The following is a 13967-nucleotide window of genomic DNA, read 5'->3' on the forward strand; positions in this document are numbered from 1 at the left end:
GTTGTCAACATTGAACTCGTTGTGCCATGCATTGAACTCAATCAGCCATGCAAAACGGTCTTGAGTAGCAACAAATCTGCCCAATTAGCTCCATATATGCAGTTAGTTATCGTTAATCTCATCTATGAAGAAGACTCGTTTGAGCGGCCACTTGCGTATCTGGTCAATATAATAAATAATCTGTGTAGAAATCCATCCCAGAGTGACGCACAATTCGCGTCGATTTTATACGCACACGTCATTTTACTGCGTCTACAGTAAATTTGTTTGGAGAGAGAAGATGGCGTCAGAATCAGCGGAAACGTTAGCCGAACAGGACACAGAACTGGACGAGTTATTGGACAGTAAGATTTGACATTACTCCCGAGTGAAGTATCAATCCTGCCAATATATTAATTCATACAAAGAATTGTGTCAAACGTGGCGCAGCGGAGCAACGTGCCTTGTTAGCGAGGTAACGTTAGCTAGTTTAGCCTAGTTGGTGGAATGTGGTTGGTCCTGAACCAAAGTCGGGCATTTTCTTACAAAATCTCCTGTTTTGCTGTTTACAAAAAGGTCACCATTAGCATTACAACGCTGCAGCCGATGGCTCAGTGGGGATGTATAGCTACAATATAATTTTCGTCGTCAACTTTGACCCCGATTTGACAAAAATGTAACATCATAATGTGTTAACAAGCTAAACTGCTCTTGAAATGTATATCATTGTTGTATGGTTGGAGTGCAAGTATGACAGCTAGTGAGATCTGTATTTACAGACCTATCTTTTATAGTTTCTGTCAACTGGCCTGCCGATTTTAATTCAAAATAGTATTGCATACTAGTAGCCGATGCCGCTTTGTGTATTGTAACGACCCTGCGTTTAGAGGCGCGGATATCGACCCTGCCGCTTGAGCAAGCTTTTGCGGCGCAGTCGATAGCCCGCTGGACTTCGGGATAGAAGGTCGGAGTTTCGAGACCTGCTCCCTGCTGTTTCATTACAGTAGTAATAACTATGGCCGACCAGACTACTATTATCTTGATAGCAGGAATTTAATGGAGATTATGATAATCTGTCGCTTTTAATGTTTCAAGTAGTTTGGTGAAGTTGTACTACTAACATCAGAGATGGTAATGGTTTCTAAAGTAGAAGTAGTGACCTCATCATACTGACAATCAACTAATGCGTGACTGAATTGCACATTGACCCAGACTTTGAAGAGTTTACCTTTGACCTCTAACTACCTGCTCAATCCCTTCACCTTGCCTTGACCATGCTTCCACCTGTTCCTGTGAAATGCTGCTATCTGTGCCACTGCATTTCAGCTTTTACTGACTTTCCTCTACTAAAGGTGCACTCGATGACTTTGAAAAGACAAACCCAGCCCCTCCAGCCCCAGTTCCTGCTGCTGCCGCGGCTCCCCCATCAGCCAAGGGCAGTGAGGAGAAAGTGAGTGAATCTTTTCCCTGGTTTCTAGAATGTCCCTTCACCAATTGCCTGGAGCTTGCATATAAGAAGCTGTAGTTTTTAGTGTTCAGATTGTGGTACAGACGTTATCTTTCAGTGTCTCAAGTCTGTCAACCCTTTCCATTTCTGTCTGTATATGGGGGAAGATCAATTTAACAGTTTGTTTACTTGTTGATGCGCATCTCTCTCTAGCCCCCTCTACTGGAAGACAGTCAGTTCTTTGAGGCTCTGTTTGAAGGGGAGATGGCCTCTCAGGCGAAGGAGGAGTGGGAGAAAGCCATGACTGAACTCGCACAGGAAGAACCTGAGCTGCTGCAACACTTTCACAAATTGTCAGAGGCAGCAGGGAAAGTTGGTAAGCATCCACATATTTTCAGTTCTGTTATTTTGTGCCTGTCAATGTACTACCTCGTACCCCTGCACATTGTTCTCAGTACCGATACTCTTTGTAAATAGTAACAATAAAATGAGACCTTTTTTTTGTGCTAATTTAGCTCTGCATTGTTGGGAAAGTAAGCGCTTCACGCACTGGAGGCTGGCTTATAATATAATGAGCAAAGTGAATAAAATGTCATCAAACACCTGGTAACCTTTTAGTCATTTAGCAGATGCTCTTATCCAGAGTGACTTACAGGAGCAATTAGGGTTAAGTGCCTTGTTCAAGGGCACATCTGCAGATTTTTCACCTCATCGGCTCGGGGATTTGAACCAGTGACCTTTCAGTTACTGGCCCAACACTCTTAACCGCTAGGCTACCTGTCACCCAATGTTAGATGGATTTGATATCATTCCACTCTAGCCATTAACACAAGCCAGTCCTCCCCAATTAAGGTGCCACAACCTCCTGTGATTTCATGGTAAAATCACAGGATTTTGAGCTGTTGTATTCGGGACATCTGACAAATAAAATTGGATTTGAAGATTGATTTGAGATGGGGAGGGGGGGGTTTCATCTCAGTATTTTTTACGCTGTGTTTTGCAGGGAAAACATTCAACATTCACTCAAACTGTCCTCCATTTGAACAGGTACTGATGTAGCCTCCCAACAAGAATTCACTTCCTGTCTCAAAGACACCCTCAGTGGGTTGGCGAAAAATGCAGACAACTTACAGGTAGTTTAGATTGTAAATGTTTTTTATAAGTTATGGAAGGTTTGGTTGTCACCACCCTTGGACAATGTTCTGAAAATATTGAAACTTTGGACCATTAGCAAAATGTCTGTTTCTTTGGTCTTAGATGTGTTTCAGACTGTTCTGTTTTTATTCTTCAGAGTGCAGGTTTGGCTGGAGAGGATCTAGCAAAGACTCTGGAAGGGCTGGGATTGGATGAGGGTGGACAGGGGAGCGGGGAAGATGGAAACATCTTGCCGATTATGCAGTCCATCATGCAGAATCTACTTTCCAAGGAAGTGCTCTACCCATCTCTCAAAGAGATCACTGAGAAGGTTAGTGTTTTTTTTATGTCCATATGTTTGGGTTTTCCCTAAAAATGTATATAATTAACAAGCCACTAGTAGATGTTGATTCTTGTTTTTATAGATCTTTCCCTTGTATGCCCTTTACACAACTTTCTAACTGACTGTTATTCGATCCTCATGCAGTATCCTGAGTGGTTGAACAGCAATCGCCAGTCCCTCCCGGCAGATCAGTTCCAGCGCTACGAACAGCAGCACAAGGTCATGGGAGAGATCTGCAGCCAGTTTGAGAAGGAGGGAGAGCGAAGTGGAAGGGATGGGGAGAATCGCTTTGAGAGCATTCTGGAACTCATGCAGCAGGTGAGACAGAGGACTGTTTCTTACCTGCATGAATTGTTGCTTGTCATTCATACTGACTGATGGTTTGCTATGTATGGATATTGAATGAGTTATTGTCTGAATTTTCAGCTACAAGACCTGGGCCAACCACCCAAAGAGCTGGCTGGTGAATCGGTATGTTTCTCCTCTCACTTGCTCTCTTTGTCCTTCAGCTACCGACTTTTGTTATTGCAGCTGCATAGTATGTTTCCCTCCGTGGACAGGGTCCATCTGGTAAAATAAACTATCTAAATATGTTATACAGAATGAATTCAAATTAAATGAAACCCACTCTGTTTCCCCCCCCCCATCAGCCACCTGGCCTGAACTTTGACCTGGAATCCCTGAATCTCCCAGGAGCCTCTGGGGCTGGAGCGGCAGAGCAGTGCTCAATCATGTGATGTCAGAGCAGCCAGATCAATAGATGCACAGGCTAGGAGCTGTGTGCGAGGGGGGGATGATGAGAGGGCGATCGATCACAAGACAAGGAGGAGAACGAGACTGTTTGCACTGCTCTCCTCGCAACAGATGTTTCTGTCTACAGAAAAGGCACAGTCAAGGGTGGCACAACAAACCAATGTTACCACCCTTCGGTAACTCACTGATCATCACTTCACTGATTTTAAATTAATTGCTTTGGTTTTTCAAAAGCATTCATAGTACAGGTAGTAGCATACCCACACACACAGCTCAAATGACTAGCGCTTGACTTATGAGTCCGTTTTTACACTCACCATTGTTTAGCCTCATGGTAGAACTGGTTGAACTGGCCTATTGGTTAAAATGGTGCCTTGCATTATTGTTATAAACCTTACAGCAAGGATAGTAGGATTCTCTGTTGTGAGAGTTGCTGAGTGATGATTGAGTTGTTTCATAGCTGCAGTATCATTATGGGGCTGCGTGCCCAACAAAGGGTGTTGAGCCACCGTCACAGTTCCACTCAATCAATAAAGTAACACCAACACCCCAGAGGTTGATTAGGTTGTTTCTGACCACAAGTTTAGCGTTATAAATTTAGCCATTTTCATCATTAATACTGTTAATGTAACACATGCGTGTAGATTAATATTGTTGGTTGCATAACCAGTGTACATTTGTGAATTATTTAAAGAAAATCGAGGAGTTAAACTTACCTCGTTCTAATTTCATAATCATAAGACGGCTAACTGATTTTTAGAGACTGACTTTACCTTGGTTAGTTATATAGTATCTTCCCAAAAGCTACTATGTTGTACCAGAGACTGTATATGGCTGTGCACTTGATTTGACCTCTAGTTTTCTTGACGTCGGTTCAAACATTGTTACATCCACAAGATGTAAGAACCAGTCCTGTGGCCAATTGTGACATATATTTATAATTGACATTATTCAAGTTTTTAAACAGGTTAGCAAGGTTGGTGCTCTGGTTTGCGCATGGGGCTAGAGCTCGATGGGGCTCGAGCCAAGGTCTGTCAGTAACCATCGGGATTAAGACGGTCCCCTGAATCCCGGGCGTTTGTCCAGTAGTGGGACTCTTGTGACTGTGGTTATAACCCTCCTAGCTTTTTATGCACTACAAGTTATGGAAAAAAGGTTTCTGACACCGTGACCACAATGTCGAAATTGGATTTGGGCCATGATGAGAGAATACTGTTTCGCATGATTATATCGAAACCAGTACCACTACTGGTATGTGACCCTGCTGTTTTTCTTGTGATCTAAATGATACGAATATATAGAATTTATTTAAGGGACAGACACAAGTAGTAAAACAGTTCAAATAATTTCAGAGAATCTTTACAAGAGTTAAAGTGATGTGCAAAAATGACTGCTGTGGGCACAGTGATTAGTAGTTAAAATTACTGTGAATTACCCCTTGTGTTTGCTGTTCATTTGGAGTGAGTGGAGTGACATTCTTGATATTTCATATGCCAACATATGCATTGACTGAATCTTGGGGAGTACCGCTGTAGTTAATGATTTTCATTAGTCAAATTGGGTGCTACTTCATTAGGTACAGAACTTTGCGACCTTTTAATAAAGATATAAAACTGTATTTTTTGGGAAGAATCAACAACAAGTGGGACACAATCATGAAGTAGACATTTAATGATTTTCATTAGTCAAATTGGGTGCTACTTCATTAGGTACAGTGCTATCAGTTTTGCACATCGAGAAAGTATTTGCAAAACAGCCCCTTGAACTTTGCAGACCTTTTGCCACATTTCAGGCTTCAAACATAAAGATATAAAACTGTATGTTTTTTTTGTGAAGAATCAACAAGTGGGACACAATCATGAAGTGGCCCAAACGACATTTATTGGGGATATTTCAAACTGTGTTTTTTTAACAAATCAAAAAACTGAAAAATTTGGCGTGCAAAATTATTCAGCCCCTTTACTTTCAGTGCAGCAAACTCTCTCCAGAAGTTCAGTGAGGATCTCTGAATGATCCAATGTTGACCTAAATGACTAATGATGATAAATACAATCCACCTGTGTGTAATCAAGTCTCTGTATAAATGCACCTGCACTGTGATAGTCTCAGAGGTCCGTTAAAAGTGCAGAGAGCATCATGAAGAACAAGGAACACACCAGGCAGGTCCGAGATACTGTTTGCACAGTGCTCCTTGGGATGTTTAAAGCTTGGGAAATCTTTTTGTATCCAAATCAGCTTTAAACTTCTTGTGAAGAAGTTTAAAGGTCGCAAAGTTCAAGGGGGCCGAATACTTTCGCAAGGCACTGTATGTACTCTTTCATACCCTATATCCAGACATGTTCATTCTGGTTGTGTAAGTTATTGGCAGCTGGCATCTAGAGTAGTCACATTATCACCTCAAACATTGGGATTTACTTCACTTGTGGTAAACATACAGTACCAGCCAAAAGTTTGGACACACCTACTCATTCAAGGGTTTTTCTTTATTTTTACTATTTTTTTACATTGCAGAATAATAGTGAAGACATCAAAGCTAACCAAAAAGTGTTAAACAAATCCAAATATATTTGAGATACTTCAAATAGCCACCCTTTGCTTTGATAAGCTTTGCACACTTGGCATTCTCTCAACCAGCTTCACCTGGAATGCTTTTCCAACAGTCTTATGCTGAGCACATGTTGGCTACATTTCTTTCAATCTGCGGTCCAATTCATCCCAAACCTTCTGTATTGGGTTGAGGTCAGGTGATTGTGGAGGCCAGGTCATCTGATGCAGCACTCATCACTCTCCTTCTTTGTCAAATAGCCCTTACACAGCCTGGAGGTGTGTTGGGTCACTGTCCTGTTGAAAAACATGATAGTCCCACTAAGCGCAAACCAGATGTGATGGCGTATCGCTGGATAATGCTGTTGTAGCCATGCTGGTTAAGTTTGCTTTGAATTCTAAATAAACCACTGACAGCGTCATCAGCAAACCACCATAACACCACCTCCTCCATACTTCACGGTGGGAACCACACATGCGTAGATCATCTGTTCACCTATTCTGCGTCTCACAAAGACATGGTGGTTGGAACCAAAAAATCTCACATTTGGAATCCAGACCAAAGGACAAATTTCCATTGCTTGTGTTTCTTGGCCCAAGCAGTCTTCTAATTGGTGTCCTTTAGTAGTGGGTTCTTTGCGGCAATTCGACCATGAAGGCCTGATTCACGCTGTCTCCTCTGAACAGTTGATGTTGTCTGTTGTTTGAACTCTGAAGAATTTATTTGTAATTTCTGAGGCAGGTAACTCTAATGAACTTATCCTCTGAAGCAGAGGTAACTCTTGGTCTTACTTTCCTGTGGCGGTCCTCATGAGAGCCAGTTTCATCATAGTGCTTGATTTTGTTTTGCAACTGCACTTGAATAAACTTTTTCAAAGTTCTTGAAATTTTACGGATTGACCGACCATGTCTTAAAGTAATGATGGATTGTTGTTTCTTTTCTGATTTATTTTCTTCTATGAGGTTAAACGGCAGTTGGCATCCAATTTGTTGCATTACTGCCACCTACTAGACTGGAGTTCAACCCCCTTATACTTTACTTGAAAAATAAAAAAGTACTAAACAAATACCCTACCATCTAACACTACTCACTAATTTCAAAATTATATAAAATAAAATTAAACGTTTATTCCTACATCGGGACATTGCCACTTAACACATCCTGTAACTCTAAGTCTCGTACACCCAAATACCTCTGCAGCTGCCACCACAACCTCCATTTTCGGAGACTTCCGATCCATCCCTGCAGTACAATTAATAACCATTGCTATAAATGCTAAAAATCCAATCTTACTGAAACTTATTTCACTTTTGGCCTATCCCTCTGTTTTGGTATATCTCTACTACTCTCACCACTCCTCCCCCTTAACCCATCTTCCTCTACTTTCTTCACTGCCTCAGCATATGACAACTTCTGCACTACTCTAACCCTGGAAACCTCAACCTGCCTCTCTCGCAAGGGACATTTCTGATCCCCAGCTCCATGGGCACCCCTAAAATTAACACATTCCACTACTTTCCCCAATACTACACATTCTTTTGTCTCATGCCCTTCTGCACATTTCAAACACCTTGGACCCTCCCTCCCAACACACTGCTGCCACATGCCTATAAGCTTGACACCTGTAGCATCTTAATGTATTCGGCACATACGCTCGTACAGGATAACTTTTTATCCTAACTTCACATTGTCAGGCAAAGACTCATCTTCAAAACTCAAAAGAACAATGACTCTTCTGTTTCCCCACTCTCGCCACTCTGTCTGCATCACATCAAACTGAGCATCACATACACCGGGAATCTTTCCCCTCAGCTGGTCAACGTTTATTTCAACTGCTACCCCAGTTATCACTCCATTCATTGGTTCCGTTTCTTGAGAACAAAACAATTCACTTTTCTTGCCCCCGCATTCTTCCTCTGCCCAACAGAAACAAACAATTATCACGAGACCACTTCTAGTTACCCTCACCGATTCCACATGACCCAACTCTTTTTTTTTTCACCCACCGTGAATCCACAAATGGATCGGCCAAAAGGCATGAGTCCACCTTTTCCATAAACTTCACTCCTACTGTCATGGACTCTTGTTCATCCTGATCCCAGGTGCATACCTCCGTCTCTGATAACTTTACTGCACCTACCACCTCCGATACTTCACCCTCATTCACTTCCATTTCTCCTCCTGTCTTCAGCTCCCTCTGCTTACACTTTCTACCATTCCTCTTTGACAACCAATCTTCCTTTTCCCACCATTTTTATCCAACTCAAGCTCACCCTCTTATTCTCTCACTCTCAGACCTCTTCTCTCTCTGTTTTTCCCTCCATTCCTTCTCCGTTTTCCAAGTACACGTCTCCTTATGATAATACTGCCGCTCCACCCCTGAAACTCATCTTGTACTTGCTTTCTCTAGGGACTCCATTTCCCCCTTCCGGAGTTCTGCTCATGTCCCCAATAATGTGCCTACAACAGCGCAGCTGCTTTTTGCTTATTTGAGCCATAATATGGATTTGGTCTTTTACCATCTAGGGCTACTGATTGGTCTCAAATGCATTTAGAAGGAAAGAAATTGTACAAATTAACTTTTAACAAGGCACACCTGTTCATTGAAATGAATTCCAGGTGGCTAGCTCATGAAGCTGATCGAGAGAATGCCAAGAGTGTGCAAAGCTGTCATCAAGGCAAAGGGAAGCTACTTTGAAGAATATCAAATATATTTTGATTTGTTTAACACTTATTTGGTTACTACATGATTCCTTATGTGTTATTTCATAGTTTTCATGTCTTCACTATTCTACAATGTGGAAAATAGTAAAAAAAATAAAATAAACAAAAGCCTTGAATGAGTAGGGTTGTCCAAACTTTTGACTGGTACTGTATATCAGGCTGATAGACTAGTGGGACAGCAGATAAGAGAAGTGTGATAGAAATAGCGGAGAACGTATAGGCTTACCATTGACATATGGTAATGGCTGTGGAGAGGAGATGAAGGTAGCCTATGTATTGTCAGAGTTACTGCCTCATGTTACAGCAAAAGGAACATGATCAGTCCATGTAACTGTCGGAGCTGACAGCCTCTGCTCTAAGGACTGGTGTCATTCAACCAATTATTTCTACCCGATTAGCTACATGTCTCTTTCCACTGTCATCATTAAGTTATCATCCTGAATATATTGTATAAATCAACTCTGTGGAATATGTAGGCCTATTAAGAAATAAACTAACAATGTTTATCAAATAAACAAACTCAGTGCAGTCTTCCTTTTGTTTTATGTTCTGTTCAGATCTCAAAGCAATACCATTGCTGGTTGAGAAATTGGGAAACGGTAGTTGTGTACACATGATGTCCATGTCCAATTGATACATTTTTAAAATGTACATTATTGAGGTTTTTTATTTTTATTTAACCTTTATTTAACTAGGCAAGTCCGTTAAGAACATATTATTATTTACAATGATTGCCTACTAGAAGGCAAAAGGCCTCTTGCGGGGACGGAGGCTGGGATTTAAAAAATATATATATATAGGACAAAACACACATCACGACAAGAGAGACAACACTACATAAAGAGAGACCTACTCAATCACTTTTTATAGCTACTGTTCACAGGCCTCCTGGGCCGTATACAGCGTTCCTCAATGAGTTCCCTGAATTCCTATTGGACCTTGTAGTCATGGCAGAAAATATTCACATTTTTGGTGACTTTAATATTCACATGGAAAAGTCCTCAGACACACTCCAAAAGGATTTCGGAGCCATCATTGACTCAGTGGGTTTTGTCCAACATGTCTCTGGACCTACTCACTGTCACAGTCATACTCTGGACCGAGTTGTATCCTGGAGAATAAATATCGGACCATTTACATTGCAATCGCAACAAATAATCTGCTCAGACCCCAACCAAGGATCATCAAAAGCCGTGCTATAAATTCTCAGACAACCCAAAGATTCCTAGATGCCCTTCCACTCCCTCCACCTACCCAAGGACGTTAGAGTACAACCATCAGTTAACCACCCAACTGAGGAACTTAATTTAACCTTGCGTAATACCCTAGATGCAGTTGCACCCCTAAAAACAAAAAACATTTGTCATAAGAAACTAGCTCCCTGGAATACAGAAAATATCAGAGCCCTGAAGCATAGTTCTAGAAAATTGGAACGGAAATGGCCCTACACCAAATTGGAAATCTTCCGATTTTCTTGGAAAGACAGTACCGTGCAGTATCGAAGAGCCCTCACTGCTGCTCAATCATCCTATTTGTCCGACTTAGTTGATGAAAGTAAGACCAATCCAAAATGTATTTTGATACTGTCGCAAAGCTAACTAAAAAGCAGCATTCCCCAAGAGAGGATGGCTTTCAAGTCAGCAGTGATAAATTCATGAACTTCTTTGACGCAAATTACGGACTCCTCTTTAAATCTGCGTATTTCTCCAAAACTCAGTTGTCCTGAGTCTGCACAACACTGCCAGGACCTAGGATCAAGGGAGACACTCAAGTTTTTTAATACTATATCTCTTGACACATTGATGAAAATAGTCATGGTCTCTAAACCTTCAAGCTGCATACTGGACTCTATTCCAACTAAACTACTGAAAGAGCTGCTTCCTGTGCTTGGCCCTCCTATGTTGAACATAATAAATGGCTCCCTATCCACCCTATCCACCGGATGTTTACCAACCTCTCTAAAAGCCTATCTTGAAAAATCCAAACCTTGACACAAAAAATATAAACTATTGGCCTATATCAAATCTCCCATTCCTCTCAAACATTTTAGAAAAAGCTGTTGCGCAGCAACTCACTAGCTTCCTGAAGACAAAATATGTATACGATATGCTTCAGTCTGGTTTTAGACCCCATTATAGCACTGAGACTTTACTCATGAAGGTGATTACCTTTTAATGGCGTCAGACCAAGGCTCTCCATCTGTTCTCCTGCTCCTAGACCTTAGTGCTGCTTTTGATACCATCAATCACCACATTCTTTTGGAGAGATTGAAAACCCAAATTGGTCTACACGGACAAGTTCTGGCCTGGTTTAGGTCTTATCTGTCGGAAAGATATCAGTTTGTCCCTGTGGATGGTTTGTCCTCTGACAAATCAACTGTAAATTTCGGTGTTCCTCAAGGTTCCGTTTAGGACCACTATTGTTTTCACTATATATTTTACCTCTTGGTGATGTCATTCGGAAACATAATGTTAACTTTCACTGCTATGCGGACGATACACAGCTGTACATTTCGATGAATCATGGTGAATCCCCAAAATTGCCCTCCCTGGAAGCCTGTGTTTCAGACATAAGGAAGTGGATGAAGGCAAATGTTTTACTTTTAAACTCGAACAAAACATAGATGCTAGTTCTAGGTCCCAAGAAACTAAGAGATCTTCTGTTGGATCTGACAATTAATCTTGATGGTTGTACAGTCGTCTCAAATAAAACAGTGAAGGACCTTGGCATTACTCTGGACCCTGATCTGTCTTTTGACAAACATATCAAGACTTTCAAGGACAGCTTTTTTTCCATCTACGGAACATCACAAAAATCAGAAACTTTCCGTCTAAAAATGACGCATAAAAATGTATCCATGCTTTTGTCACTTCTTGAATAGACTACCGCAATGCTCTACTTTCCGGCTACCTGGATAAAGCACTAAATAAACTTCAGTTAGTGCTAAACATGGTTGCTAGAATCTTGACTAGAACCCAAAAATTTGATCATATTACTTCTCTCATCTCTTCAGTAGGTCCTATGATTGAGTGTAGTCTGGCCCAGGGGTGTGAATAGTGAACTGAAAGGCACTGGAGCGACGAACCTCCTTGCTGTTTCTGCCTGGATGGTTCCCCTCTCTCCACTGTGAATCTCTGCCTCTAACCCTATTACGTGGGCTGAGTCACTTGCTTACTGGTGCTCTTCCATGCCGTCCCTAGGAAGGGTGCGTAACTTGAGTGTGTTGGGACATTGTCGACGCCAGGACTGCGGAGTCAATCACCACCTTCCGGAGACACCTGAAACCCCACCTCTTTAAGGAATACCTAGGATAGGATAAAGTAATCCTTCTCACCCCCCCCCCCCCCTTAAATGATTTAGATGCACTATTGTAAAGTGGCTGTTCCACTGGATGTCATAAGGTGAATTCACCAATTTGTAAGTCGCTCTGGATAAGAGCGTCTGCCAAATGACTTAAATGTAATGTAAATGTGATCTTCCTGTCTGGGTTGGCGCCTCCTTCGGGTTCGTGCCGTGGGGGAGATCTTTGTGGACTATATTCGAGCTTGTCTCAGGGTAGCAAATTGGTGGTTGAAGATATCCCTCTAGTGGTGTGGGTGCTATGCTTTGGCAAAATGGGTGGGGTTATATCCTGCCTGGTTGGCCCTGTCCGGGGGTATAGTCGGACGGGCCACAGAGTCTCCCGACTCCTCCTGTCTCAGCCTCCAGTAATTATGCTGCAATAGTTTTTGTCGGGGGGCTAGGGTCAGTCTGTGAAATCTGGAGTATTTCTCCTGTCTCAGTGTTCAGTGTGAATTTAAGTATGCTCCCTCTAATTCTCACTCTCTCTCTTTTCAAGGATGACCTGGCCTGATGACTCCTTGCTGTCCCCAGTCCACCTGGTAGTGCTGCTGCTCCAGTTTCAACCATTCTGCCTGCGGCTATGGAACCCTGACCTGTTCACCGGACGTGTTACCTTGTCCCGGACCGGCTGTTTTCGACTTTCTCTCTCGACCGCACCTGCTGTTTCTAACTCTGAATGATCGGCTATGAAAAGCCAACTGAGATTTATTCCTGAGGTGCTGACCTGTTGCACCCTCTACAACCACTGTAATTATTATTTTTTTGACCCTGCTGGTCATCTATGAACGTTTGAACATCTTGGCCATGTACTGTTATAATCTCCACCTGGCCCAGCCAGAAGAGGACTGGCCACCCCTCAGAGCCTGTTTCCTCTCAAGGTTTCTTCCTAGGTTCCTGCCTTTATATGGAGTTTTTCCTAGCCACTGTGGTTCTACATCTGCATTGCTTGCTGTTTGGGGTTTTAGGCTGGGTTTCTGTATAGAAACTTTGTGACACCGGCTAATGTAAAAAGGGCTTTACAAATAGATTTGATTTGAATAAGACAACAACATAGCATGGCATCAACACATGAAAACACAGCACAGTAGCAACACAACATGGCAGCACCACAACATTGTAGCAGTGCAAAACATGGTACAAACATTATTGGGCACAGACAACAGCATGAAGGGCAGGAATACAGCATGCAAAGCAGCCACAACTGTCAGTTAAATGTAATGTAAATGTCAGTAAGAGTGTCCATGATTGAGTCTTTGAATGATTATATAAAGGAGAATTTGGTAGAAAGCTGGATTCTACATATAATTCAGTACAACTCATTAGGATTCCAGCCAGCCCAATCCATAGACTGTAGTCAAAGATGTTCTAATCTGTGGCGGTTCCATTCTATCATCACTGTGCGGTGGAGTTTTTTGCGTCAGCTGTATCTTAATTGCTGCATTCAAAACAGCTAGAAAATGGGCACTCAGAAAACTCTCGACTTTCAATGTGTTCATGACAACTGTGAAGTCGAGCTCCGCCTCCGAATGGGAAAAAATTGTTTTCAACAGTCATTCAACTCGGAATTCCATGTCAGAAACTCGGGCATCTTTCTCGAGCTCTGACATTCCGACCTGAAAATCATTGACGTCATGATTTGCCCTCTTTTTTTCCCCCCGGGTTCCCAGTTGTCTTGAAAGCACCATTAATATGAACTTTAT

The 13967-nt window shown here is 42.1% G+C and overlaps 1 protein-coding gene across 2 annotated transcripts; it reads left to right on the top strand.

Moving 5' to 3' along the window:
• The first annotated feature begins 242 nt into the window (after nt 1-242).
• Nucleotides 243-13854, top strand: LOC135511748 (peroxisomal biogenesis factor 19-like). Of its 2 annotated transcripts, none has more exons than XM_064933230.1 (8): nt 243-344; nt 1332-1429; nt 1640-1802; nt 2474-2559; nt 2718-2891; nt 3048-3221; nt 3330-3374; nt 12764-13854. In XM_064933230.1, the coding sequence occupies exons 1-8, from the start codon at nt 281-283 to the stop codon at nt 12776-12778; spliced, it is 819 nt and encodes a 272-aa protein (XP_064789302.1). In that variant the 5' UTR covers nt 243-280; the 3' UTR covers nt 12779-13854. The 2 variants fall into 2 exon arrangements, with proteins under 2 accessions (XP_064789302.1, XP_064789298.1); XM_064933226.1 differs by lacking the exon at nt 12764-13854 and adding an exon at nt 3554-4322.
• The last annotated feature ends 113 nt before the right edge of the window (nt 13855-13967 follow it).

Source organism: Oncorhynchus masou, chromosome 3 (assembly GCF_036934945.1).
Source record: "Oncorhynchus masou masou isolate Uvic2021 chromosome 3, UVic_Omas_1.1, whole genome shotgun sequence".
NCBI lineage: Eukaryota > Metazoa > Chordata > Actinopteri > Salmoniformes > Salmonidae > Oncorhynchus > Oncorhynchus masou.